At 36.3% G+C, this 25,872-nt stretch overlaps 3 protein-coding genes across 5 annotated transcripts; all 3 read right to left on the bottom strand.

Moving 5' to 3' along the window:
• Window positions 1-6,676: 6,676 nt before the first annotated feature.
• LOC110754535 (histone H4) lies at window positions 6,677-7,265 on the bottom strand. The gene has a single exon (XM_021955602.2). It carries the CDS (start codon window positions 7,141-7,143, stop codon window positions 6,832-6,834), a length of 312 nt encoding a protein of 103 aa, XP_021811294.1. The 5' UTR covers window positions 7,144-7,265; the 3' UTR covers window positions 6,677-6,831.
• A 1,755-nt stretch (window positions 7,266-9,020) lies between these two features.
• On the bottom strand, window positions 9,021-12,166 carry LOC110754528 (wall-associated receptor kinase-like 6). Of its 2 annotated transcripts, none has more exons than XM_088253241.1 (3): window positions 11,233-12,166; window positions 10,659-10,679; window positions 9,021-10,407 (listed from the first exon to the last, which is right to left on the bottom strand). In XM_088253241.1, the coding sequence occupies exons 1-3, from the start codon at window positions 12,158-12,160 to the stop codon at window positions 9,149-9,151; spliced, it is 2,208 nt and encodes a 735-aa protein (XP_088109367.1). In that variant the 5' UTR covers window positions 12,161-12,166; the 3' UTR covers window positions 9,021-9,148. The 2 variants fall into 2 exon arrangements, with proteins under 2 accessions (XP_088109367.1, XP_021811288.2); XM_021955596.2 differs by having other exon boundaries at window positions 9,021-10,314; window positions 10,494-10,679.
• A 4,595-nt stretch (window positions 12,167-16,761) lies between these two features.
• Window positions 16,762-21,907, bottom strand: LOC110754542 (putative serine/threonine-protein kinase PBL19). Of its 2 annotated transcripts, none has more exons than XM_021955609.2 (4): window positions 20,920-21,907; window positions 19,378-19,638; window positions 18,448-18,582; window positions 16,762-17,700 (listed from the first exon to the last, which is right to left on the bottom strand). In XM_021955609.2, exons 1-4 carry the CDS (start codon window positions 21,274-21,276, stop codon window positions 17,272-17,274), a joined length of 1,182 nt encoding a protein of 393 aa, XP_021811301.1. In that variant the 5' UTR covers window positions 21,277-21,907; the 3' UTR covers window positions 16,762-17,271. The 2 variants fall into 2 exon arrangements, with proteins under 2 accessions (XP_021811301.1, XP_021811302.1); XM_021955610.2 differs by having other exon boundaries at window positions 18,460-18,582; window positions 20,920-21,890.
• Between the last annotated feature and the right edge of the window lie 3,965 nt (window positions 21,908-25,872).

A 25,872-nucleotide genomic window follows, 5' to 3' on the forward strand; every position in this document is an offset into this window, starting at 1 on the left:
GATAACGATATTTTCGTCCAAGTGGCAGTTGCGATTGGTCAATATATCGCGATATTATCGATAATATCGATAATATCGCGATATGAACTTTCAAAAATTAAAGAAAACTCACTGAGCATGCAGGGGTTCGAACCCCTTCCCCATTCTAAGATCTTGTCACGCCCCGAACCTGGGGGTCGATGGAAATCCCGCGCCTGGTGCGTGGGAAAAAAAATAAAAATAAAAATACATATAAACTGAAACATGGGTTTAAAATAAACTTCTCTTATAAACATTTTGTTATTTTATTTCAGAAATAAAAAAGTAAAGTTGCAGAAGGAAAAAGAAAAAGACAAAGAAAGCACAGTTCCCTAACTAAAATAAAATAAAGATGATAGCCGAAAGGGAAAAGCAAAAACACAAAGCTCTAGAAAATGAAAGTAACGGGCAAAAACACAAAACACCAGAAAACACGGAAAAAAGAAAAGTAAAGTGAAAGTTAATGTGCTCCCCCTTGAAGCGATTAGGTCGAGCATGCCCGGGAAATCCGAAATGGTGTTGGCTCTCTCTCATCAGCATATGTCTATTTAAACCACACCTCTGCAAGCGGATGATACCCAGCATTTCTTCCTGCAACTCAAGGAAAAACATCAAAAAATTCAGAAGCAAAACAAATGGCATCCTCATGCACTCACCTTGATGATCTCAACCTTGAGCTCTCACTTGCACCACCGAATGCCCAGACAAGGGCTCCTCCAACCTCTGTCTTCCCAAACTCCACATATCATCACGGCACGGCCTCAAACTTTGCTGAGGCAATACCGAACTTTGCTGAGGCAAGGCCGAACAGAGCAGTGCTGCTGGGAGGCATGATTGGCAGCAAGCTCACACCGGCAGATCATTGGCATATAGCACACAGGTCTGACAAGGTGGCAGTGGATGAGTCCCACACTTATACCGCGCTCCAAGCGGTCTCGGCCACAAATCTGGGCTTGCGCCTACTGGCGAGGACACGGGAGTGTACAGCTCTGAGCGAGGAGGTGGCTGCCTTGAAGGCTGAGGTGGCTGCCTTGAAGGCTATGGTGGCGGACTTGCAGAAGCGGCTCTATTGTGCCACTCAGCATGTGGAAGCACTGCAGAGAAAAAATGATGACCATGTAGAGTTGCTGCAGATTCTACAAGTGCGAGACAATAGAGGCAAGCCATGATGAAGATGAAGATGAAGATGAAGAAAAAGAAGATGAAGAAAAAGAAAAAGTGGTGTTTTTTTTTTAATTTTACTTGAATGTGTTTTTTTTTTTTTTTTTTTTTTTTTTTTTTTTTTTTTGTGATGTAGAGTTTGGAGTGAAAATAAAAATGTGTTTTAACACTCAGAAATAAACTAACTAACCATACCACGTAAATAAAATACATAAACTAACTTAACAAAACAAAAACAAAAATAAAGACTCAACAGAAAAGATAACAAAGAAAATATAAAAAAAAAAAAAAAACTTAATTTAAAAACACACAAATATACAAGCAACTCACGGATGACCAGTTAAGGGCCTCAGAAAACACAGCCAGGGGATCCGGGAAGGTTGGAGGGGTCACAATGGTCCCGCTTAAAACCCAAACTTCTTAGACACCGAAGGTGTCGCCTATAGAACTCCTAGACACTGTATTGACGGAAGTGCTCACTGGGGTTACCAAAAGTTAGCTTATATGAAAAATCTTTTCTTTTTTAAATTTTTAAGATAAAAAACAAAAACAAATTAAGATAAAATGAAACAACAAACCATAAATGAAAATGAACTAAGTACTCTAAACAAACTCAAACAAACGAAATAAATTGTTGTACTAAAAGAAACAAACCAAAAAACCAAAGAAAAACACAAACAGCACTTTCTATCACCTATTTATCACCATTACGGAAATAAACAGAAATCAAAGAAGAGAAAGGATTGAAATGCTTCCCCTTGAAGCGATTAGGTCGAGCATGGATGCACTTGGAGGGCGCGACTTCTCCCATTGCTCCACACTTCCCATTCTTACGATTGAGGTTGCCATCTCTCTCCATTTTTATTAAGCTGTCATAAATTGCTAAAACCAACACACAAACTTGAAATGGAATTAAAAGGATTAGGAATGAACAATAGAGAACTAAGTAGACTTTAAACATTATAAATAAATAAAAAGTAGGAAAATCAAATAGAATCAAACAATGTTACCGATCCCCGGCAACGGCGCCAAAAACTTGTTGCTTCGATTCAGCTGCACCAAAATGGATTCAGCTGCATCCTCAACTTGTGATACTCGCAAGTGCACGAGCCGTTTGGTAGTATAGCATATGTAAGTGCGAGGTCGATCCCACGAGGATTGGTGATTGAATGATCCAATTCATTTTCCCTACACAAAACAGAAATGAAAAAGAAAATAAATAAAACAAGAAAAATGAAATAACTCAAGCAAATAAGTTCCCAAGTTCAATTAGATTAACGGATTGATTCTAGCTAAAGTATGATTAAGCCATGGTGTTTGGTCATAACCTTGTGTTCCTAATTCCCTAATTTGATCATTTGTTGTCTAACCTAAAACTAAGCATTAGGAACCCATTAAGCATAGAAGAACAATTTAAACAACCAAGCATGTATCTAATCCCTGTTGTCGAATGTCCATACATACTCTTCCTATTCATAGTTCAATTCGAATTAAAGCATGGTGTCTACTCTTAATTCAAACCAAGATAGCTAACATGCAAGCCTAAATGGTGATCAATCATTCAAACTAGCATATTAACTTATAAGCATAATGAATAAGAACAAAAATCATAATTGAAACTTGGAAACTAATTAAACTTGAATACTTAAGAAAGAATGTACATTACAAATAAAAGTAAAGTAGAACTTGAAAAACTTAAGGAGAATTTCAGCACAAATATTTCATTACAACAATTGAAAACTAGAAAGGAAACTAAGAGAATTTGAGGGAGAGAAGGGAAGGGAGCTCTAGAGAAGTGTTTGAGAGCTCCCCCCCTTGGGGTGTGTTTTGAAGCTTGAAGGCTTCTCTATTTATAGGGCTAAGAGGGAGGAACAACATGATGAAATCCAACACCACCATTCCTCTTTTAATACAACCCATAACTCACACTTCATCTTGTCTATGTTAATGTGGTTGGAATCAATCTCATCCCATACTTCTTTTGCTGCACCTCAAGCATCCTCACATGGGTTCAAAGGTCATCAGTTGTGGCTGCCTTTGCTGCCAACCCATGTGGTTGCCTTTTGGTTGCCAACCCATGTGGTTGCCTTTTGGTTGCTGAAAAATGAGTTTTCTGAACCAGTCTTGGTGTAGGAAGGCCAGAGGTTTCAAAACGTATCCAATGGTGCTCAAATTTGGATATGTTATACTAGACACCCATTGGAACAACTTCTATGAAGAAAGTATTCCCATCGGAGCAGTAGAAGTGTGCGTTTTGGGCCTTGCAAGTTGGCAGCCGAACAGAGACTGGAATTGACTTCATTTTATTTCTTTGCTTTACATGCATGCACATGCTTTCTCTATAATAACTCCAGCATGTACCAACTTGCTCCTTTAGAATTTCATAGCTGGAATGCCTCCCCACTTCACTCATTATGTTGGATCCAAAGTCAGTTGCAGCATGGGTGAGGCACATGGCTTAAAGGAGGAGATAAGGCTCAAAGCTGGCAGCTGCAAATCCTGCTGAGCAAGGTTGGGTGTTGGACGGGCTGAGCACTCCACAAATGTCCAATTGGGCTGAAATTTGGATATGTTGTAGTAGACACCCATTGGAACAAGTTTTATGAAGATCTTCACCTCATTCGAGCCCCATAGCATGCTGATCCAAGGCCAAGAAGTTGACCTACGAAATTGGGCTGGAAAGGGGTTGTAGCCAAAATGTGTTTGTCTTTAAGCTCATATTCCTCATATGCCAATCAGCCCTTAACATGCATGGATTGCATCAAATGTTATCTCTTGCTATCTTAACCTACAAAACACACAAACATAGGTAAGTGACTCAAAATAAAGAGAAACTAAGCAAAATCACTAAATAAAGAAGGCATGCAAGTGTATGAAATTATGGACTTATCAAAATAGAAAATGAATTAAAAGCACAAGTTTAACTCAATAACATAACCAAATCATAAGCTAGAAGGGTACAAAATGATATACAATTATGAACCGATCACTAGTCCCGAATCACCCAATGAAAACCTTGTGCACTGTGGGATCCCTGAGACCTGGTACCTGCCAAGAGTTAGACTCAACTACACAAAAGATCCTTCCCATTACCCTCTTTTCCATACTTTCTTTATCAACCCAAGAATTCCAGCCATCACCGATAACATTTGATCATGTCAATATTAATAATATAGATAATTAACAACACTTCAACACCTAATAATAATAATCAAATAATAATATCATGCATAACACAGTGCTCACGAAATTTAATTAAATCAATCCCCGTAAAGGCACCCCAAGAAATCCCTACCTCGATTCCAAAGCATTGCTCCAAGTTAAGAAAATACAAGCTAAGCCCCAAATATCCTCCAAGAATCACCTCTCTCTCTCTCTCTCTCTCTCTCTCTCTCTCTCTCTCTCTAAATTTCTTTTCTAATTTCTCAAGTTTTGAAACTATAAGGTTATGCTCCTATTTATAGTGTTTATAGGGATAGGATAAACTTAAATATTAAAAGGATAAGAACATCCAAGTTTATTCAAAAGATAAATATCTTAAAAAGATAATATCATTCAAGTTTATCCAAAAGATAAATATATTCTTTTATCCTTTTAAAATACGGGTCTTCACAGATCTGTAGGCGCTTAACCACCACGCCAGAGGTGGTTTCGGGTTTTGAGGTGCACAGAGGTGAGATCTGAGTCATGCCATGAAATCTGGGCTCAAAAACAAAGAAATCGTTGAGAGAGTGGTTGAAGCATCAGAATTTTCTCCATATGGAATGGTGCCGATTAAGGCTTTGGGCAAGAGAGAGCAGTGGCCTATATCATCGAAGCAGAGTATGTGTGTGGTCTGGAGCTTTGCTGGTGTTGCAGTTCAAAAAGAAAAAGAGAATTTGAGTTGAGGATGGGGAGGGAGAGGGGGAGCGATAGAGAAAGAGGGAGAGGTAGAAGAAGAGATAACTCAGGTGCGCAAAAATAGAAATAAAATACAAAACTTCAATATTATAATGATGTTAGGTAAGTGGGAAGAATAGAAAAGAAAAGAAGATGGCTTTTGATATTTACTTTTTATTTATGGGGCAGTGCACTTCCAAGTTCCAACACACGCCAGCCAGACATGATTTTTCCATCTTCATATGCATGTGCTTTAACAATTTTTAATATTTTATTAGTATTTCTGAGTATCACTCACCGGTTTGGTTTGGTTTAACTGACGATTTAAATATCAAGCACCGAACACCAAACCATAAATATCGGTTTGGTTTGGCTTCAAACTGGTGATCAATAATAAAATAAAATAAAATCAAACCAAATCAAACCAACAATTTGGTTTGGGCAGTTTAATCGGGTTTTTGGTGTGTATGCCCAGCCCTACTTTGTGATAATAAGCTACGGAATCTATATTTATAATACTTGCGAGCTGTTTCTCAAAATAGAAATTAACATAATTACTTATTGTTTTATATTGTTGATCAGTTACTTAATTACTTAATATAATATATTTCTTTTCTATTTAATCCATTTAGTGTTATTGATTATTTTATTATTCATTATAAGTACTTACGTTACTAAATTCCCCTTCAAATTGTTGCTTAATTACTTAAATCTCTATAATTATTTTCTTTACTTACTATTTAATTCTTCCTTGGATAATTTATTTATGTTTTTAGTTAATTTTCAATCTTCACTATTATTTTTTAAGCATGGTAAAGTGCCTAATTTTTCTTCCCCAAAAAAAAAAAAGCCTAATTTTCATTAAAAATTTCCGTGTATTTATCACAATTTCCGTGATTTTTATTGAATTTTTATCGATATCGATATTTTCCTGATATTTCCGAAACTATCGATGTTTAAGACCTTGGCTGAGAGGAACCACTAAATTAGATGATGTGATTGTTTTGGTTTTAAACTAAAGTGGGAAAACCTTATGGAAGGAAAAGAAGAGGTTGACACAGTATGCTATATATGCTTGGAGTACATAGAGGGAAGCCATGAGGTGAGGGAACAGTTCAACTGTGATCATGTGTTTCATAGGGAGTGTCTAGATAGTTGGGTTAACCAGGGCCAGGCGACCTGCCCTTTGTGCAGAGCTATGTTGTTTTCGCCCAAGAGCCAAAAAACGAGCTGCGGAGGAAATCCATGGACAATGGATAGGTTAGATTTCATTGTGAGATGAATAATAGTAAATTTCTAGTTTTTGCTTTGCTTAAACTTTGCTTGAGCTAGTTGAACTGACCACTAGAGAGTTCAAAATAGACATCTCTGTAAATTATTACTTAATCTGCATATTTGTAAATTATTGTAATGATTTTAAATTCTGAGCCTGAGAGGCTTTGAAATTACATTAGTTTGAAGAAATGGTTAATCAGCCACATGTTAAAATGAACTAGCAATACTTGATGGGTTGGACTTGCATCAGGCAAACCAACAAACACCTTGCCTACAATCACAAATGGGTTTGGTTCAAAAATAAATAAACCACTTCAGAAACTGGTAAAAATAAACCCAAAAATGGATATCAATAGTCTATATATTCATTGATTGAAGCAGAACAAGCTTAAAAATCATGCCATTACTGATTCAAAAACCACCTAACACTTTGTTCGCTCATAAAAAGTTTTACAAAAGCCCCAAATCAAAGGAGGGATTTGATTACATGTGCTAGATTTAACCTCCGAAACCATAGAGGGTTCGTCCCTGCCTCTTGAGAGCATAGACCACATCCATGGCAGTCACCGTCTTCCTCCTGGCGTGCTCAGTGTAAGTCACAGCATCGCGAATCACATTCTCCAAGAAGATCTTGAGAACCCCTCTGGTTTCTTCGTAGATGAGGCCGCTGATGCGCTTCACTCCGCCTCTACGAGCAAGTCTTCGAATGGCGGGCTTCGTGATGCCTTGGATGTTATCCCTCAGCACCTTCCTGTGCCTCTTTGCCCCACCCTTTCCCAACCCCTTTCCTCCCTTTCCTCTTCCTGACATTTTCTCTGGAAATTCTTTTCTGACCTCCCAAACAGTTTGATTTTTCGCCTAATCAAGTGAATGTGGTGATTTGACTAATTAGGGGAAAGGGGTTTTTATAGTGGGGAGCGATCTTTGAATTTTTGCTTTGCCGCTTCTGTGTGGGTTTTTTCTGCACAGATTTTTGTGAATTTCAATTGAGACGTTGGATTGAAACTTATCGACGGCTGGGCAAGTCGATCCGCATGAGTGGCATTGTCCTAACTGAACGGTTGATTATGGGTCATCTGACGGCTGAGACGACATACTAAAAGAGAACCTGGATCACACGCAAATGTGGTTTTGCGGCTGACGCATTCAATCTTAAATTTAGTTTACTATTAATATTATTATTTGGGTTAAGAGATTGGAGTTTATTACACTATTGGTGTGTTTACTAATTAAGAATTGGAATTCTCATCAGGAATTGAATTCCGCCTATGGAGAATTCATGCGTTTACTTCACAACAAAAAATTGAAAAGTAAGTGGGGCCCACATAAAATTATGAATTGAATTCCTAATTTTGGAATTCTAATTCCTGGAGAATTCACCAATTCGGATTTCACACAATTTTCAAAATTCTAAATATGCCATCTACTTTAACCCAACAATGAGGACATTGTAGTAATTAGGACCACTCCTACTCCAATTCCATATGGTTTAATAAACAACTTCAATAGGAATTTGGAATCTAACTCCGCTTAATCTATATGGTTTAGTAAACAACCCTTCCTCACTCTCTCCCTCACTCTCCACCACACCTCCCTACAACCCTTCCTCTCCTATCAGAATACCTCCATTTTTTCCCTGGGAACTCACAGCTCTCTCTCTCTCTCTCTTTAAGTGCTAAACTCATGACAATTTTGCTCCCATGCCACAAGCCTCTCATGCCAAGCTAGAAAATTTATCTGTAAGCAGACGTTGTTTTTGTTGGTGAAGGTAACCGGGGTGTTTCTTAAGGCTTCACTGTCCTTTCGAAGCATTCTTGGGGCTTGATCTTTGAACTCAGACACATGGGGTAATTTCACCCATTTTCGCTCCTTACGGCAGCCCAGCCCATTCATCAGGCTGCTGGAACAAAAAGACCCCCACAACAAGTAAAGTCCACTCAAAACTACAAATTATTAAAGTTTATCGAAAGTACAAAAAAACAGGGCAAGAACTGATGGAGAGAATGAAATGAAATAGAATTGATGGAGAGAATGAAATTCGGGTGTTTTTGAGAGCTTGCTGCTTCTTTTGGGCTTTTCACTAAATTCCTATTAAAAGTATAGGGCTTGTTTGATAGGGAGGACTACTAGACTGGACTATACTAGCAAAATGCTTACATCTCATGCGCGTTCAAGGCATAATATGGGTATGTTGCCTACTTGGAGGACAAATGAGGATTTTCTATAAGAGGTTGATGACTGAAACTTGTCACTTTGGTCACTGAGAAATTGGTCAATACTGACCTTTTTTTCTTGTAGTGTCTAGTCTTTCCTAACAAACAAGCCCATATATGTAGACTTCACCATATATCTACACACGGCATGAAAATGTTAAAAGCACGAGTTTAAATGGGACGGGCCGGCCCGACACTGCCCATTTGACACCTCTAAACATCCCCATCAGTCTATGGAGAAATGACTTGGAAAACTAGGAAAGCCAATGATTGGCTAAGAGTTAATGAAATAATCTTCAGGATTAAGCAATAAGATGACTTGAAGCAAATTCACTTTTATCTGGTAGGAAAATAATTCATAATCTTCCACTACAATTTCAAATGGAATTATTGCAATATGCAAGGTATGACTGGTGATAAAGTGAAATAGATGAAGTCAACTTGATACAATGTGTTTGAGCAAAATTTCGCATGGGGAATATTCGCGGGTTGTAAGAAAAACATAACATATGTGTTCAACAACATTAAATGAAACAGAGTTTATTCAATTAAAAGGAATTCACCATACTTGTAGATGGAAACAATGGCATAAACCCATGTTTTTAGTACCTAGCCGACACTTCTGAAAGTGATTCAACATCCCAATTCCCAACTGAATCATCTTCCACAAAATCAACCCTGTCAGAGTTTTGCTGAGCACTAATGGAAGGTTTTCTTGACATTTGTACAGCCTCTAGCTCTGATGTAACCTCTCTCATTGTAGGACGGTTTCTTCCGTTCAAATTCAAGCATTTAGTTGCAAGGTTAGCAACTACTTGGATTTCTGTTTCAGAGCCCTCCGCCAGAACTCGAGCATCAACAACATTAAACAGACGATCTTCTTGCATCGAGGTAATGAAATATGTGGCAAGACTTCTGTATTCTTTTTCTTGTGACCATGTTACTGCAGAAATTGGTTTTTGACCCGTCAAGAGCTCAACTAGGACCACTCCAAAGCTATAGACGTCACTTTTCTCCGTAAATTGGCTTGATTGAAAGTACTCTGGGTCCAAGTAACCAAATGTTCCATGTACACATGTGGTTAGATGAGTTTGGTCAATGGAAATTGATCTTGAAGTTCCAAAATCAGCAATTTTTGCTCTGTATTTTTCATCCAAAAGTATGTTGGCAGACTTTATGTCTCTGTGATAAATGGGAAAGGAAGATGCACTGTGTAAGTACGAAAGAGCACCCGCAATTTCTGTGGCAATTTGCAACCGTATGTCCCATGTGAGTGGGAATTCCTCAATCTGCTCTTGGATATATTGAGAAAGAGTTCCATTCGGTATGAATTCGTAGACCAAAAGTGGAACTTCGGTCTCTAAACAACATCCTATAATTTGAACCACATTTCTGTGGTTGATTTGTGAAAGAATTACAACCTCATTGATGAATTCCGAGAGCATGCTTTTGTCCACCATTTTGGACTTCTTTACTGCAACAATTCTTCCATCTGCCAACATGCCTTTGTAAACGGTACCTTGACCTCCCTGACCAAGAATTCTATCAATACTAAAACTGTTGGTGGACTTTTCTAATTCTTTTGAATTGAATAACTTGATTTTGTCAACATTAACTTTGCCTGACGATAATTGTTGCTCTAACAATAAACCACCATTTCGTTTGAAAAACATTTTCTTGCGTGCAGTGGTTTTCCTTTTCTTCACGATTTTGTGTACCCACCATGCACCAATGAGTAGTAACAATAGCGCAACACCGGAGCCAAGACCTGCATCAATAGGTATTGAATTATATCCATTATCATTTCTAAACACGAAAATAATGGAATAAACCCTTTGTCCAAGCCAAAAACATTTTGAACAACATTGTAACCCAAAAAAACTTTTGAATAATATTACCATGGTGTATTATTATTTTGAGAGATGTAAGAAGATAGGAGTACTATACCTAAAACAATAGTTTTGATTTCAGTTTGAGATATGGTTCTGGAGTGGCATGTAATAGTCCGAAAGTCCGAACCAGAAGAATGCGTACATCTACTGCCAGTTATATTTGAGTAGCAGCTAAAACCCCCAACAAAATTCTCACATACATCGTCTCCACAGACATAACTGTCTTTGCATTCATCAATATCTGAAATGATGATGACAAGAGATATGCTTCAGTCCAAACTCACACATATGTTCAAATTTCATCAAAAGGTGAAAAGATGATTAATACAAATTAAACTTTCCGGAACTAGAATAAACTCAATTCCAATACTAGTTATATATGTTGTACTTATTTTTATAAGTTTTCGATGAGTGACTTTACGTTCATAGAGATATAACAGAAACCTAGGGATGGTGGGGAGAAAATTAATATAGTGATGGTACATGGCTAATAAGAGGACAGGATTTGTCTAATGACATGTTTTAGACGCCATTTCAACTCGTGTAAAATACCTAATGGGGCTTCGGGCCCCCAAACTTACTGGTCCGCTCATCTCTTTTGAGAACATTTGATAAACAAAGTTTCTAAGACTTTAATTTTTATCAAAAACTTTGAGGTGCATCTAACAAAAGCGATTTCAATAAAAGCTTTCTACATAATCACTGAGATTACCTTAACATTTTTATAGTAGACCACTGAGATTACAAATCAAGGATCAATCTAAATCCAGAAAGAAGAGATTCAGTTTGCGTACCTTGACAAGGTTGGAGAAGATAAGGATTTCCTTCCATGCCCGGCGGACAGTCACAAATCATCGTGTTCCGATTGTACCAATTTCTGGTGCAAAAGGGTGTTGATTGGTTATCCGTCAGGTCTGGTTTTTCTCTGAATCCTTCACTGAATCTTTCACCATAGTCATGTACGTTTAACATCCAGTCTAGCACCACAGGAACGCTGTCCATATCCTTCACGTCTCGAAAATTCGTTAAGTTATCCGCAAACCAAAATTTATCAACCAAAAATGCGTACTTGCAATCGTCCTTTGCATCTGATGTTGATGAATTTGATGGTATCTCATCAATACTAAAATTGGTGAGTTCATATGTTGGAAGAATACCTCGGCAACAGCCATTACTGTCATAGCAGTCGCCATTGTCGCGGTCTGTAGTGTTTCGACAAATCGACCCGCATACAGCGACAGGCCCATAATCTGAGCTCATACGGGCAAAGAGGTCACAACCCACTGCAATGAATATGTTGTCTCTCTGAGAGTAGATGAAAGGACTGCCCTTCAAATTCTGGGGTTGGCGAGTTTCATTTCCTTCGCAACTGAAGAAAGTAATAGGGTTCTTAACCTGAACCGATTGCGTGCCACCGCCATCTTCAAACGGAGAAATACTTAGCAGCTCCAGGTTGACGCTCTTGAGGAAAGGCACTTGCCTGCTGTAATTAGCTGAGGTTGTAGAGTTGGTGTGCCTGCAGTCTATTTGAAACCATTTATCCAAGTAACAATCTTTGCTAGGTCCAATCCCGAAAGGGTATGGGATGGCAACATCTCCACAATGCGTTGTGCAATTAGGCTTTGCTTTAGGCGCTGATGCTGCACTAGTTGTTGCAGCTCCATAGCAACAACTTAGTATTATTATGCGCCATAACAACAGAGTAATGGATATGGTATTCATTATTTATCAAACTGATTTGCAGAGTTTGATTTTTGCAGTCCAAATTGATGTATATCAAACTTTATATAGCTCCCAAAAAAGGAACATGGATTGACTTAAGTAGGTTACATATTTCGTTGATTTGTGCACATGAATTTGCGTGGAAATTATTCCTAGCTATACGTGTGTAGACTTCTAGTCAATCTTCACAAAAAAATAATAATAAAATTAAAAGACTTCTAGTCAATGTCAATTTTATAACCAAAAATCCACTTGAATACACTTAAATCCCCTCAAAACTAAAACTCATATAAACCTAAAAAGAAAAACCCTATTAGATAAAAATTTGAATTTTTTGTAGGCACGTCTACAGCACTAGTCGAACTCCTTGTGAGTATTGTTCTTCCTTTTTCTGCGTTTTTGTAAATGAAATTTCACCCTTTTGTGAATAATATAGCTCTATTTTTTTTTTCTTGTGTTTACAATTGGCATAATTTATATGATTTAATAATATACACTTTTATTTCTAGAAAAACTATAGAAAATGTGTAAGTACAAAAAAATTTACCATTAAATTTTAAGCTAATAACTTTAGCTAGCCCACCCATTGAAAATTTTCTGGTTACGCCCTTGCGTGACATTAGGCTCATCCCCATCAGTCTATGGAGAAAGGACTAGAAAGAAACCAAAGTTAAGTTTCAAAGCAAATTGAAATAAGTTTCAGCACTTTCAGGTCCTTATTATGCCAAGTCCATTGTTTTGCTTCTTCCTCCTTTCTTAAGTTTCCTATATGATGTCTAGTAGGAAGCTTGGAATTTTTATTAGCAAAGCAAATGATCATTCTCAAGTCTTAACCTTCTCAATGTAGGATAAAACTAAATAAAAATAAAAATAAATTACGGAAGGTGCAGAGGTACTTCCTGCAGCTTGGAGGCAGGAATTAATGCCATATTCCTCGATCCATGGCTTTTACAAGTCAAGTCCACTCAAAAGTACAAATTATTAAAGTTTATCAACTTTTTTTCGAACTAAAAAACAGAGCAAGAACTTTAAAATGAAATATATTTTATGGAGACCATTTTCATTTGGTTATATTATCTGAAGGACCCTCAAACTCTCTAGTGTTGGTCTTGGTGGAAACATATCATTTTTATCACCTTGGGAAAACCTTTCACACTTAAAAATGTTGAAAAACTTGAATGGCTCCTCATCAACAAAGCCAATGAATGGCTAATAGTTAATGAAATAATCTTCTGGATTAAATTAGCACGAAAAGATGGGCTGCCATGAAAACTTTGGATAACACTTGAGATTCAATTAGCACGAACTATAAATAATAAACTATTTAGCAGATGAGACGGGAATAATTTTCAGTGGAGGAGTTTGTCAGCATGTTGACTATTTGACTCAATAATGCACCGACATGCAAAGTTGCAGTCGGCAGCTTTTATATTTGGTTTATTGGCAGATAAATTGAAAACGAAAGGCTAGCAAAGATGGCTGGTCTTCTGAGTTGGTTGGATACCTCTACCCGTTGGCTTCTTTGAACAGCCACTCATCCGTTGGCTTTGAAAGGAGTAGTATACCTAAAATAATAGTTTTGATTTCACTTTCAGAGGCCCGACCCGATGGTGGTTTTGAAGTGGCATGTAGTAGTATTATTACCGATAGCCATTTATATTTGGAGTAATGCTATTTGGACACACAACATTGAAACACTTAGTTGACATCAGTTGATGTGTCAATGTATAATTCGCTGAACAGAAAACGAGGAGAAAAGAAAAACAAATAATACATTGACACATCAGCGGGTGTCACTAAGTGTGTCAATGTTGTGTGTCCAAATAGCATTACTCTTATATTTGAGAGCAGCTATAACCCCCAAACAAAATTCTCACATAAATTGCCTCCACACTCATTACTGCCTTTGCATTCATCAATATCTGAAATGATGATGACCCGAGATATGCTTCAGTCCAAACTCACACATATAGAATCGCATATGTTCAAATTTCATCAAAAGGTGAATAGATAATTAATACTAATTAACCCTTCCAGTACTAGAATAAACTCAATTCCAATACTAGTTATATATGTTGTACTTTTTTTTAAGTTTTCAATTTGTGACTTTACATTCTTCGATAGAGATATAACATAAACCTGGGGATGGTGAGGAGAAAATTAATAGTGATAGTACATGGCTAATAAGAGGACAGGATTTGTCTAATGACATGTTTTAGATGCCATTTCAACTCGTGTAAAATACCTAAGAGAAACTCCAGCGAGGAGCCCAAGCCCGGGGTTGGGGGGAGCCCAAGCCAAAAAGCCAGTTCCAGCGGTCCACTTTTGCCCGGGCTGAAGGTGGGACCTACGAAGACAGGCTGGCCCTATGGGCGAGCCCGGGGGGGGAAGCTGATGTCAGCCCTGCGCTCCACCAACGGCTAGAAGACAAGTGTCGTCGTCTAGCCGCTCCAATCGCCTACTCTCCTCCAATCCAACGGCTAGCCTTTTTTTTTGCTATAAAATTATGAAAAAAAAATTCGAAAATTTTTATAAAAAATACTAAAAAATTTTGGAATTTTTTTTTCTATAAATACCTACCATTACTCTTTACTTTCAACACCAAATCCTCATACATTTTCTTCTACTTCTAAAATTATTCACTTTTTACTCAATATTTTATTCACTTTCAAGTTTTATTTTTCTTTATCATCTTATGGCTTCTTCTATCGACTATATTGGGGCATAGAGCACCATGGAAGATGTTTTGTTGTGTGAGTGTTGGGTCCAAATTAGTCATTATCCCGTCTCGAGCAATGAGATGAAATTTTGTCATATGTGGAAAAAAAAAAAATTCATGCCGAATTTTGTGAAAGATCGGGTACAACCAGTACGGAAATGACATTGTCTTGTAAGTGGAAAATTCTCAATAAAGAGTTGGGGAAATGGAGAGATGCCTTGGCAAAAGCAATGGACAACCATAGAAGCAGGGAAAATCTTAGCAATGAGGTGAATTACTTGTAATTTTCGTTTTATTAATTTTAATGTTTAGAAAAGGCCCAGGGCTACATATGTAAATATATCTTTCTGTTTCCTAATCTCATTGGGAAACATAATATTTTATTCAAATTAATCCTATTGCACTTTCTAAACCCTAACTTGCAAATGGCCCACTCGTGTGTTTGGGCTTCAATTAGCTTTATAACTACGCAAGCCCAGTTGCTTTCTTTTGTATATACCCCAAAAAAGTTGTTTCTGTTAGCTTCTAAAAAAGTTTCTACCCATTTTTGGCCCAAAAAAAGGTTAGATTACAATTATTTTCCTCTTGTCAAGTTTTTTTTTTTCGTAGTTTCTTTTTTGTCAAGCCAACCCAAATGAAAAATCAATGCATATACAATAATTATATGTTTTACGAAATTTCATATACATATATATAGGAAAATATTATCTTACTAGAAAGTCCATGATATATACAATGGCGGACCAAGGAATATTTACTGGGATGGTTTTTTGTTTTGTTTTTCAAGAACAATTATAATCCATATTTTTTAACAATTTTTTTTTTATAAGAAGCAATATTTCCTTCAGTGTATTTCCTTCAAATTAATAAAAGTGGTATACTTTTTGACTAATTTAGTATATTTCCTTCATATTAAAAACTATTTTCAAAATTCATTAAAAAAAATATAAATTATTTTCAATGAGATATAAACATTATTTGAGCCAAATTAGAGCCTAAATAAACCAAAGAAGAGAGAGAGAAAAAAAAAACTTTAGTAATGAAAGTATTAAAGTATTCAACTGGAGACGTGGTATCTGAGGTGGGCTGCTTTCTAAAAAAAGGCACGGGCTATTATGTAATTTTCCTAAATTGAGCTTACACAACTAAGCCTAATTTATCTCTATCCACTTTAGCTCAAGCGTGAATCCATCTTTGGATATGTGTGTGTGTAATGTTCTCATATGAGATTTTTTTTGTTAAAATGTGTAATAGTAATATTATTTTTTATATAAAAAAATCTAGATATTCATCAAACATTCATGTGTTTGCATCTTATTGTTATGTAAACTGTAGTTCAATTTATATTAATTTACAATCAGTACTACTGAAAATAAACCGAAAATACTGAAACCCCGAAATTATGAAATAACATGGGATCTACCATCAACTTCTAACCGCTTGTTGAATGTAATCAAATTCTGCAAACTGTATATTTAATTTCTATCAAACAAAACTTTATTAGACATGCGACCAAAAAAAAAAACTTTATTATACATTGAGTGTATGGTTTCATGACTTGCTGCATAAAGACATATATACAGTGATGGATATGCATAGGCAAGTAAAGAGGAACAAAAGAGAGAAACAGAGAGACAGGGAGAGATGTTTTCCACACAAAAATGACGCTTGTTTAGGGTTTAGGGTAATAAACTATGTGCACCAACGTAAGGCGTAAAAAAAGAATGCCATTTTCCATGTATTATTTTGTCCCGACACATTGTTCTCTAGTTTCAAGAACTTAGACTAATTTTGTTTAGATGGGAATTCGGATGGAAGAATTAAACAGGCAAGAAATTGAAGTATAATGCTGCACTGATGAAATCACGAAAGCTTTGAGGGAGGTTCCATGAACTTTGGCTAATCAATGTAATTAAATTTCACTCCACAAGAATGAGTCCCAGAAGAAAAGGGAAAGAAAGGGAAAAAAAAGACAAGCAATTTTCACATGAATGCTACCACAGTGCGCAGCTATGTCTTCAAACTAATAAAAAGATAAAAGGCAAAAGGCTCAGTATGGAGATTTACAGCGGTTCCACAGATCAGTCTACTGGGTCTCCCCTATTTCACTGCCTTCTTCTTCCATTCTATAATTTTACAATAAGAAAATAAAAAATTTCCTTGATTTCTTGTGCTTCAGGACCTCAGAAATTTACATACTTCCCGGATTTGACAGCTACCGATGAATCCAGACTCGCGCCTGAAAGTCCCCGAAAAAATATTAAAAGGGTTAACTGCAACCCTGCTATACTTGCTTAATAATATCCAATCATTTAAACCTGCTCAAAAAATTTAAAGAGAATTTGGTCACAACAGAAAGTGGCATTTATGATAATGCTCTCTTATATCAAGTCTACTTGGGTTTCCGCTTAGCCAATTTAGACCCAGATGCCTCAAAACTTCTATTTACAGAGCTGGTTCCCGCTTCTGAATCTTGTAGAGCTTGCTTCAAGACCTCTACCACCTGACACATTGTTGGTCGGTCTTTTGCATTCTTGTTCAGACAACTATCTGCCAACTTGGCAAGTTTTCGAGCAGCAGTAAGAGAATACTGATCTCTCAGCAATGGATCTATTATCATGCTGAACCTTTTACTGTCAGCAGGGAACTGTTTAACCCAATAAAGAAGTTTCTGTTCCGCTGCCGGGCGGTTCTTGTCCAAGACACGCCTGCCTGTGAGGATCTCATAAAGCACCACACCGAAACTCCATAAATCACTGTGCGTTGAAAGATGGCCTGTTTCAACATATTCTGGGGCAGCATATCCATAAGTCCCTACCACCTGATAACAAAACCAAAGACAATATGCATAAGTGATATTATAGGACACCAACAGACAATTATAATTTTCATAATTAATCCTACGTTTCTTTCCAAGAATGATGCACTTCAAAGAAGGCGGCCGGCCAACCATTAAACGGGGACATCAAGGCCATGTTTCGAAGGTGGGGCTGGACATGACAAATTCAATTAAAATGGACAACTAGTCTTCCCTAATGTTTAGTGTACAACGATGGGACTGGACCATTAGATTGGACAAATCCTTCTACAGGGGTGGGTCCCCATGAGACTGGCGTGGACTTAGTCCCAGTCCTGTCTAGTACGGTGCTCCAAATGAGGCACAAGGACATTTCATCAATAGTTCAGGGCCAATTTAATGAAGTCATTGAAGTCAACATAAAGAACTTGTGGCATGTGTAAGGGGAAGAAAAAAAAGGGGAACTTGTAGAAAAATGTGCATTGACCAGCACTTGTTCCCGTGGAAAAAGAGGACCTTCGACATAAATGTGCTAACTAAGCAAGTGAAAATACTCTCAAGAATGTGGCTCAAATGATGCTTGGGGATCCAATAAACCCTAAACCCCAGCTAACTTGGGTGGAACTATGGATGCTTCTGTACATGACATGTCATACAAAAGTTACATAAAAAGTGCTTATGCAACATGTAAAGTTGCCACTAAATATGTTGCGGGTGTAGCATGTCTCAGAATTATGAGGGTCAGTTTTGGGAGTATAAACTGTCTATTACCCCTCTACTCACCGACGTCGATACATGAGTGCGGTCACCCGTTGGTCCTTCTCTAGCAAGCCCGAAGTCTGAGAGCTTTGCCCTGAATTGCTCATCCAATAGCACATTGGAGGATTTGAAATCTCGATATATCACCTGTCCATGTAACGCAAGAAAACAAGGTTCAACAAACATATAATCAAGAATCTGTCTTCTTACAAACAAAAAATGATCATGTGAGGTCTCAGCAAGTGTATCATTTCCATATGCATATAATTTCTGCAATATTTGGATATCAGAAGTAAAATAAGGATATGAGGATCTTAGTGTTTTCAAGCCCACAAGTAGAGCTAAACCAAGCCTGTGACCTCTTTAACTGTAACCCCACCACTAAAGCAACACACTCTAGTATTCTGCACATTTTCTAGTTGTGGGAATTTTTTGTTCCTCCTGAAATGACTCAAATGTAGCAGCAAAGGTTGTTTGCTTTAATCTAACAGAAATGGTCTTTGCTCTGTAATCTAATTTTTATAGCCGTCAGACGAAAAAACTTCATCTGTACCAAACTTATGGCAGTTACATTACATGAGTAGAACATACCTTTTAAGTTCCAAAAGCAGAGATTGCAGTTTGAAAGTAGGAAACAAGAAAAAGATATATAACACAACATGAAATATCAGCAGTCACAGTTCAAATCCTTGGTCAATTTAAAAAGACGACCTAACTAAAATTCTCACACATTCATAAATAGATACCAATATCTTCTGAAATGACCCAAAAACCTTAATCGATTATGTTATTAGTTTTCATTGGTTAAATTAACATAGCCAAAACTAGCAAGCCGACATAGAGGAGCCATATGTTCAAATGATGTGGAAGTTTTAAGTTAAAAACAAACTGACTAACAATAGTATGGTCAAATCAGATAAAATGGATAGAAACTATATGCACCTGAACTTCCAGTCCCTGGTGTAGATAAGCCAATCCTTCAGCAGAACCAAGCATAACCTGTAGTCTTGTCATCCAAGGCATTGCGGGCAAAGCCCTGTTGAAAAGATGATCTTCTAAGCTTCTATTAGGCATATATTCATATACCAGTAGCCGTTGTATCCCTCTTTCTCCATCTACAGAACAATATCCTAAAAGTTTTACTAGATTTGGATGATTTACGACGCCAAGAAATTGAACTTCTGCAAGCCATTCTTTATGACCCTGTTTGAGAAAAGCTAATAACCATAAGCTTCAAAACCAAAAGAATCAGAACAACATGTACGAGGCATATAATGTTGTAAAATGTGCGTATAAAAGGGTCTCTAATTAATCTTAAATTTCATTAAAATATTTGCCAATCTCAGAAGGTAATGACAAATATACCACTAGATTCTGCAAAATCTGTGCGTCCACCATATATATAACTGGTTAAAAGAGTAATAAGATGTAACTTTTAGACAGACCGATATCTTTTAGTAGCTAAACCATTACCTTCAATGAAAAACTGTTCCAATTCTTGTTCTTGAGTTAGCAAAACAAGGAATTAAACATCAATTCCGTTAGCATTTCAAGCATTTATCTGTCATTCATTTAACAAATGCCATTCAAGCACCACATGGAAATGAATATCAATCAATTCCATTAGCCTGCTTTTAAGCAAGCACTTTTCTTTCTCTTCTTGCTAACTTTTGTCACTAACTTATAGCATCCTTGCTCATTGGCACATGACAATATCCTCTCAATATTCCTACACTTCCAGCACCAGATGGATTCCAAAGTCCAAATTTGTCATATCCCTATGTTGGGGTTTCAGCGATGTCTAGATCACACAACTTTATTGACTTGATCAAAAGAAGGCACTCAGTTTTCTTTCACCCTCAATAGCTTAATCACTATCTCGCATTTAGTCTATATCATGCCCCCACTTGCTTATAATTTATTCTGCTTCTTTGTGACTTTTACTTCATTCCTAGATTCAGATAGATTTTAAAAGCATAATTTAGCCCCCTCGCTTTCTCGTTTCCAAGTGCCGTATAATTGATCCCCATCCCCATCCCCGCCACGCCTACCATGTATAATCTTATTTAAACAAATATGTAGTAACGTAAGATATGATTTATTTATATTAAGTTCAAATCTAAGTTCAACTAGCAACCTAGTTAACAAACATATTAAATCCCTGAGCGAATAAAAAAAAACTATATTAAACAATCACATACGCACTAATCAATTATAATTAAATGATATTTAATTGTAATAAAATAGAAAAGTACATAGTCCACTACTAGAAGTAAATTCAACATTCAAAAACAAACACCATTGGAATTCACCATCAAAATACAATATGTAATTCAATGCCACCATCACATACCACCAAACAAATAACAATATCTCCCAACCAAGTAGATGTGGAAAAGAACAGGAAAAGAAAAACAGAGAAACAGAGAGAAAAATTGGAATGGAAAAACATAAACAGAGAAAATTAATGAAGATATATCGAACCTGTAAGCTACGCGGGTTTAACCTTTTAATGGCAACTACAATCGGACTTCCTTGACCATTTTCAGGGCTAATCTTTCCTTTATATACACTCCCAAAACCTCCTTCCCCAAGCTTTAGCAACCTGTTGAAACCATTTGTTGCTTCCCTCAGCTCTTGATATGAGAAAACTCTCAAATTTTGCTCCTTTTCTTTGTACAATTCTGGTATGCTCCTTGGTGATGGTAAGGAACTTGAAGATTTTGTTGCACGATCACAAACCAGATCGCTTGATTTGCTTTGGTTTCTCAATTCTGGAGCGGATTGTGCTCCTTGCTTCTTGCCCTTGGATTTGTCCTTGAATGGAAAAAAGCACTTCATTTCTTAATTAAGCTCTAAAACAACAAATAAATAAAAGCCTCAAGACCTCAGATGGTATATATATGTAGTTGTAAAAATGCTAACTTGAATTCACTGGGGGAAAAACAGAGATGAGAAAACTAGAAGAAATGGCTGAAATTAGATGGGAATGGGATGAATAGAATTGGAAAAGAAAACCCAGAAATAAAATAAGGGAGGCTAGTGGAAATTGTGGTCAACTAACAGACCCCAGAAAGCTAAGAAAGGTCAACCAAACAGAGGGCAAATGAAGACCAAATTGGAAATTGAAGGAAATTAAGCAAATTATATAGGGGATGAAGCAAAGAAAGAAAAACCCAGCTGGTAATTGGAGACAGAGAGGCTGAAAAGAGACAAAGCCAGATCGATTTTGAAGTGAAGGGAAGAGACATAAATTGAAAGAGAAAGTTGTGAGAATGGCCTTAAAGATAAAAGAAATGGGAAAATCTTTAAACAAAGAAGCAAAACCCCGTTTTGGAGATGTAGAGAGAGAGAGAGAGAGAGTGTCGTGTATGAAACGAAAAATATTAACAGGCAGAAAGGGACAGGACTAAAACACAGGCAGATTTTTCTACCTACGCAAAAATGAAAGACCCAAGAAAACGTTTCAAACCTTTTGAGGGTTTCCTATCTCTTCGTTCCCATTTCGTGTCTGAAAGTCAGAGACTCGTAGCGCGTTGGGTTTGGTTTGGTTTGGTTTTGGTCTATCCACAACAGAGAGAGCCTTGACTTTAGATTTTTCCTTAATTTTGTTGGTTTTATTCAATCAGACCAAAGCCCAACAGAGCATATCAGAAGAGACATTCTACAACAACAAAAAATGCCAAAAACAATGGAAATGGAGACAGGGCAGGATACTGTTGAGCTTAAATATTTATTTATTGTGAAGTAAGAATTGGGTTGTCTTGTATTAATAATTTCTTGTTGAGTTCGTATCAAAATATATATATATATATATTTCTTGTTTAGTTTCCATGTGTTTTGCTTTCTGAGCAATGCAAATATGAAATGAACCAGAGTAAGTAATGGTGAAGGAGATGAGGTCTGCCAACGCTACTCGGTGCTGACTACGGAGCCGTTCACATTTAAGATTAGAGTGTACTGATGTTGACTGACGCATGCATGAAGTCATTGAAGTCGTGTGCATGAGGACAAGTCAAATGAAACGGAGGCTAGTAACGGGAAATTTCATTTTACTACTCGAAAATTTATTACTTAAATTTCACGTAAGTATTGATTTTACTACCACTTTCGTATCTCTGTTAATACGTATCCACTATTAATATCATGGAAAAATGGTAAGCTTAACTTAAATATTGATCCATTATTAAGGTAAACGAATATAATGCCAACTAATGAACTTTATTAGATAGTAAATTATGAAATTCAGTAAATTTTAGGGTAGTAAGTGAAAACTACTCAATAATTATTTTAATAATGGCAATTTAATCCAAGCTTTGGTTTTGGTTCATGGTCAAGAATTGACCAGTAACCCTAAAAAATTTTGAAACCCAATTACTTCATTAATTGACCAAGAAAACTGAAATTAGAACAAGTTTTTGGAAGCTCATAAAATTCTATTTCATGACAAAATTAATGAATTTGTTTTTACATCAGCGATGGGTGAAAATGATGTTCTCTATCTTGACCGTAATTACAAGTAACTTGACTATAGTAATCACAAGAAGGGCATAAAACTCTTTCTTTGACCAGGTCTTTTCTTAGGATCATGTGACTAAGTTTGGTCAAGTGTCCAAGTCCTCTTGTGTCTTGAAAACCCTTTTTTAAAAGAACAAAAATATTTATTAGTTAAAATAAGAGACCAAATCTCTTTCGAATTAGCACTTGAGGAATGCATACATCCTCCTTAAATACAGGCGATATTAGAGGAGGGACTTAGGACATCTTCCTTTAGTCCACCTTTTAATGTAGTTTGTATGAAACTCAAATGATGGCTATGATATCCCATACAATTTTATGTTTCTCTACCTTTTTCCTTTTAGAATATCATATAGAGAGCTTTATAAAAAAAATTGATTGTTCCGATTATTAGGGGCCCGTTTGGTATCATATTAGAAAAAAATGAACTCAAAAATCATGAGTTTTTAAATACTGATTTTAAGATCTAAAAACTTGTTTGGTATTGAACTCCAAACTATTTTTAAGATCTTAAAAAAATTAAAATTAAAATCAGAAACCCTAATTCCCAAATTGAAATTAACAAGAGAGAGACAGAGAGAGAGAGAGAAATGTAAAATCTCACTTTTTTTGTTTTCAATATTGGAACTTAAAATTTATTTTTTAGTTCATAAAATTGAATCCAAATAGTATACTAAATGAGCCCTAAATATCTCTTCTTTGTTTTTTTTTACAATTCTTTGTCGTACAAGTCAAAGGGGTGTCATATAACTTTCAACAAAAAAGTAAGGAACGCTATTAAGAGATTTTGTCATGGGGTGGATAATTTACATCTTTTGCAAAACCTTCCTTTTTCATGGGGTCAACAATAGATAATTGTTTTTCCCTTACCCATGCTTCATGCTTCATGCTGATATAATTGTTTTAAAGTTTTATGGGTTAGCAATTTTATAATAATAATGAGAACAGTACTGTAAGTGAAATGTTATGTTTTAGTACACAGTTATGAGTAATCTTTTGGATTAACACTCACGTGATATTCCTAATGATTTCATATTATAACATATATATTTATATGTTAATATTATCTTCATTGGCGGACCCACATATACTCAACTGAAATGTTATATTTATATGTTATTGGGAAAAAGCTTTGAAGTTGCCGAGTTTGCCTCTCAGCTCTGCCTTGGAGGTGCCCACCACCTGTTCGAATAAATGTTCTTTTCTGTGTTGCGCGCAGCCTCAGCAACCCAGCGACATGTTCTTTTCTGTGTTGCGCTGCGCGTGTTTTCTTTTTTCAATCCTAGCCAAACTACCTCATTTTCGCTATGCAAAAAAAAAAAGAAAAGGAGGAAGAGTAATGCTATTTGAACACACTTAATTGATCACATTAGCTGATCACTTTATGTGAAAGCTGATGTAGTCATATCATATCAATTAATGAAATTAACTAATGTGGAATTATTAATTTTATTTATTATTTTGAAATTGATTCTGTGGTTTTCCAAGAGAAGTTTTACCCCGATATTGCTCCGCTCGTTCATGTCCACCACCACAAGAAGCTATCGTCGCCTAACGCTTACTGGGTTGTCCCCAACAATGTGGTAGCTCTGTGTAGAAAGCTAATTTTGATATAACAATCAAAGTTGCAAAGCTAGAATTAAATGACGAAGTCAATATCGAAAAGGCGGAGGAAAATCCAAATCTATGACGAATCCTTATGGGAAGAACATCGAGATTTTTAGGGAAAATACAACTTCAATCACCTCTTTAGACAAATTTTATGGAGGAATTAAAAAAATACAACTTCAACCATGCTCCCTATCAACCTCTTAAAATATGGAGACTTTTAGGAACTCCTAAATCTGATGAGAGAGAAAGGACTCTTAGGGCCAGTTTGGCATTGCTGTGCTGTGAAAATAATCGTTGTCAGATTTGCTGTGAGAGAAAGCAGTTTGGCGTATGGTAAATTTTTTTTTAAAAGTGTTGTTAGTATTGATTTCCTCATAATCAGAAAATGATTGTGGCATAATCATTAAACTCAGCGCCTCTTCAAAACTGATTCCTGCATAATCAGAAAATGAAAGCACCTCATTAGCTGCTTTCCCTTATAGCTTTCTCTCACAACAATTTTTAACAATAAGTGATTTTCTCATAGTTTACCAAACGGGCTAGACTTCCCAAATTTGTTTAAAAATCACTTATCACCCTAAATAAGCAATGCCAAACGGGCACTTAGTGGCTTCCTATAATTTAATGTTGCTTTATTTTATGAGTATTTTAAACCTTTAATTAATAATAACTTTTTTTATATATTTTTTTTTATGGAGATGGACTAATTAAAAAAATAGTAACATTTATGACTCCCTAAACTAGAGAGTATGATTGAAGTTAAAATTTTATAAAGAACTTCTAAAATAGCTTTTATATCTTTTTAGCTAAATTTTAACTGAAAAATAGAGAACAAAATTGTAGATACTCTAAAAGGAGAGGATTTGTCTAATGACATGTTTTAGATGTCATTTCAACTCGTGGAATTTTGAAGTGTAAAATACCTAATGGTATTCATTAAAGTAAGTCCCCAAACGAACTAATCCACTCATCCAAACATCCTCCTACCTTAGTTTCTTTCCAAGGGTAAATACCATTACATTTTTATAGTAGACCACTGAGATTAGAAATCAAGGATCAATCTAAGTCCAGAAAGAAGAGATTCAGTTTGCGTACCTTGACAAGGTTGGAGAAGATAAGGATTTCCTTCCATGCCTGGCTGACAGGCACAAATCATCGTGTTCCGATCATCATAGCTGTTGCAAAAGGGTGTTGACTGGTTACCACTCTGGTCTGTTTTTCCTCTGAATCTTTCACCACAGCAACGCTGTCCGTATCCTTCACTTCTCGAAAATTCGATAAGTTAAGCTGAAACAAATATGTTTAATT

Source organism: Prunus avium, chromosome 5 (genome assembly GCF_965620075.1).
Source record: "Prunus avium chromosome 5, drPruAviu1.hap1.1, whole genome shotgun sequence".
In the NCBI taxonomy this organism is placed as follows: Eukaryota; Viridiplantae; Streptophyta; class Magnoliopsida; order Rosales; family Rosaceae; genus Prunus; species Prunus avium.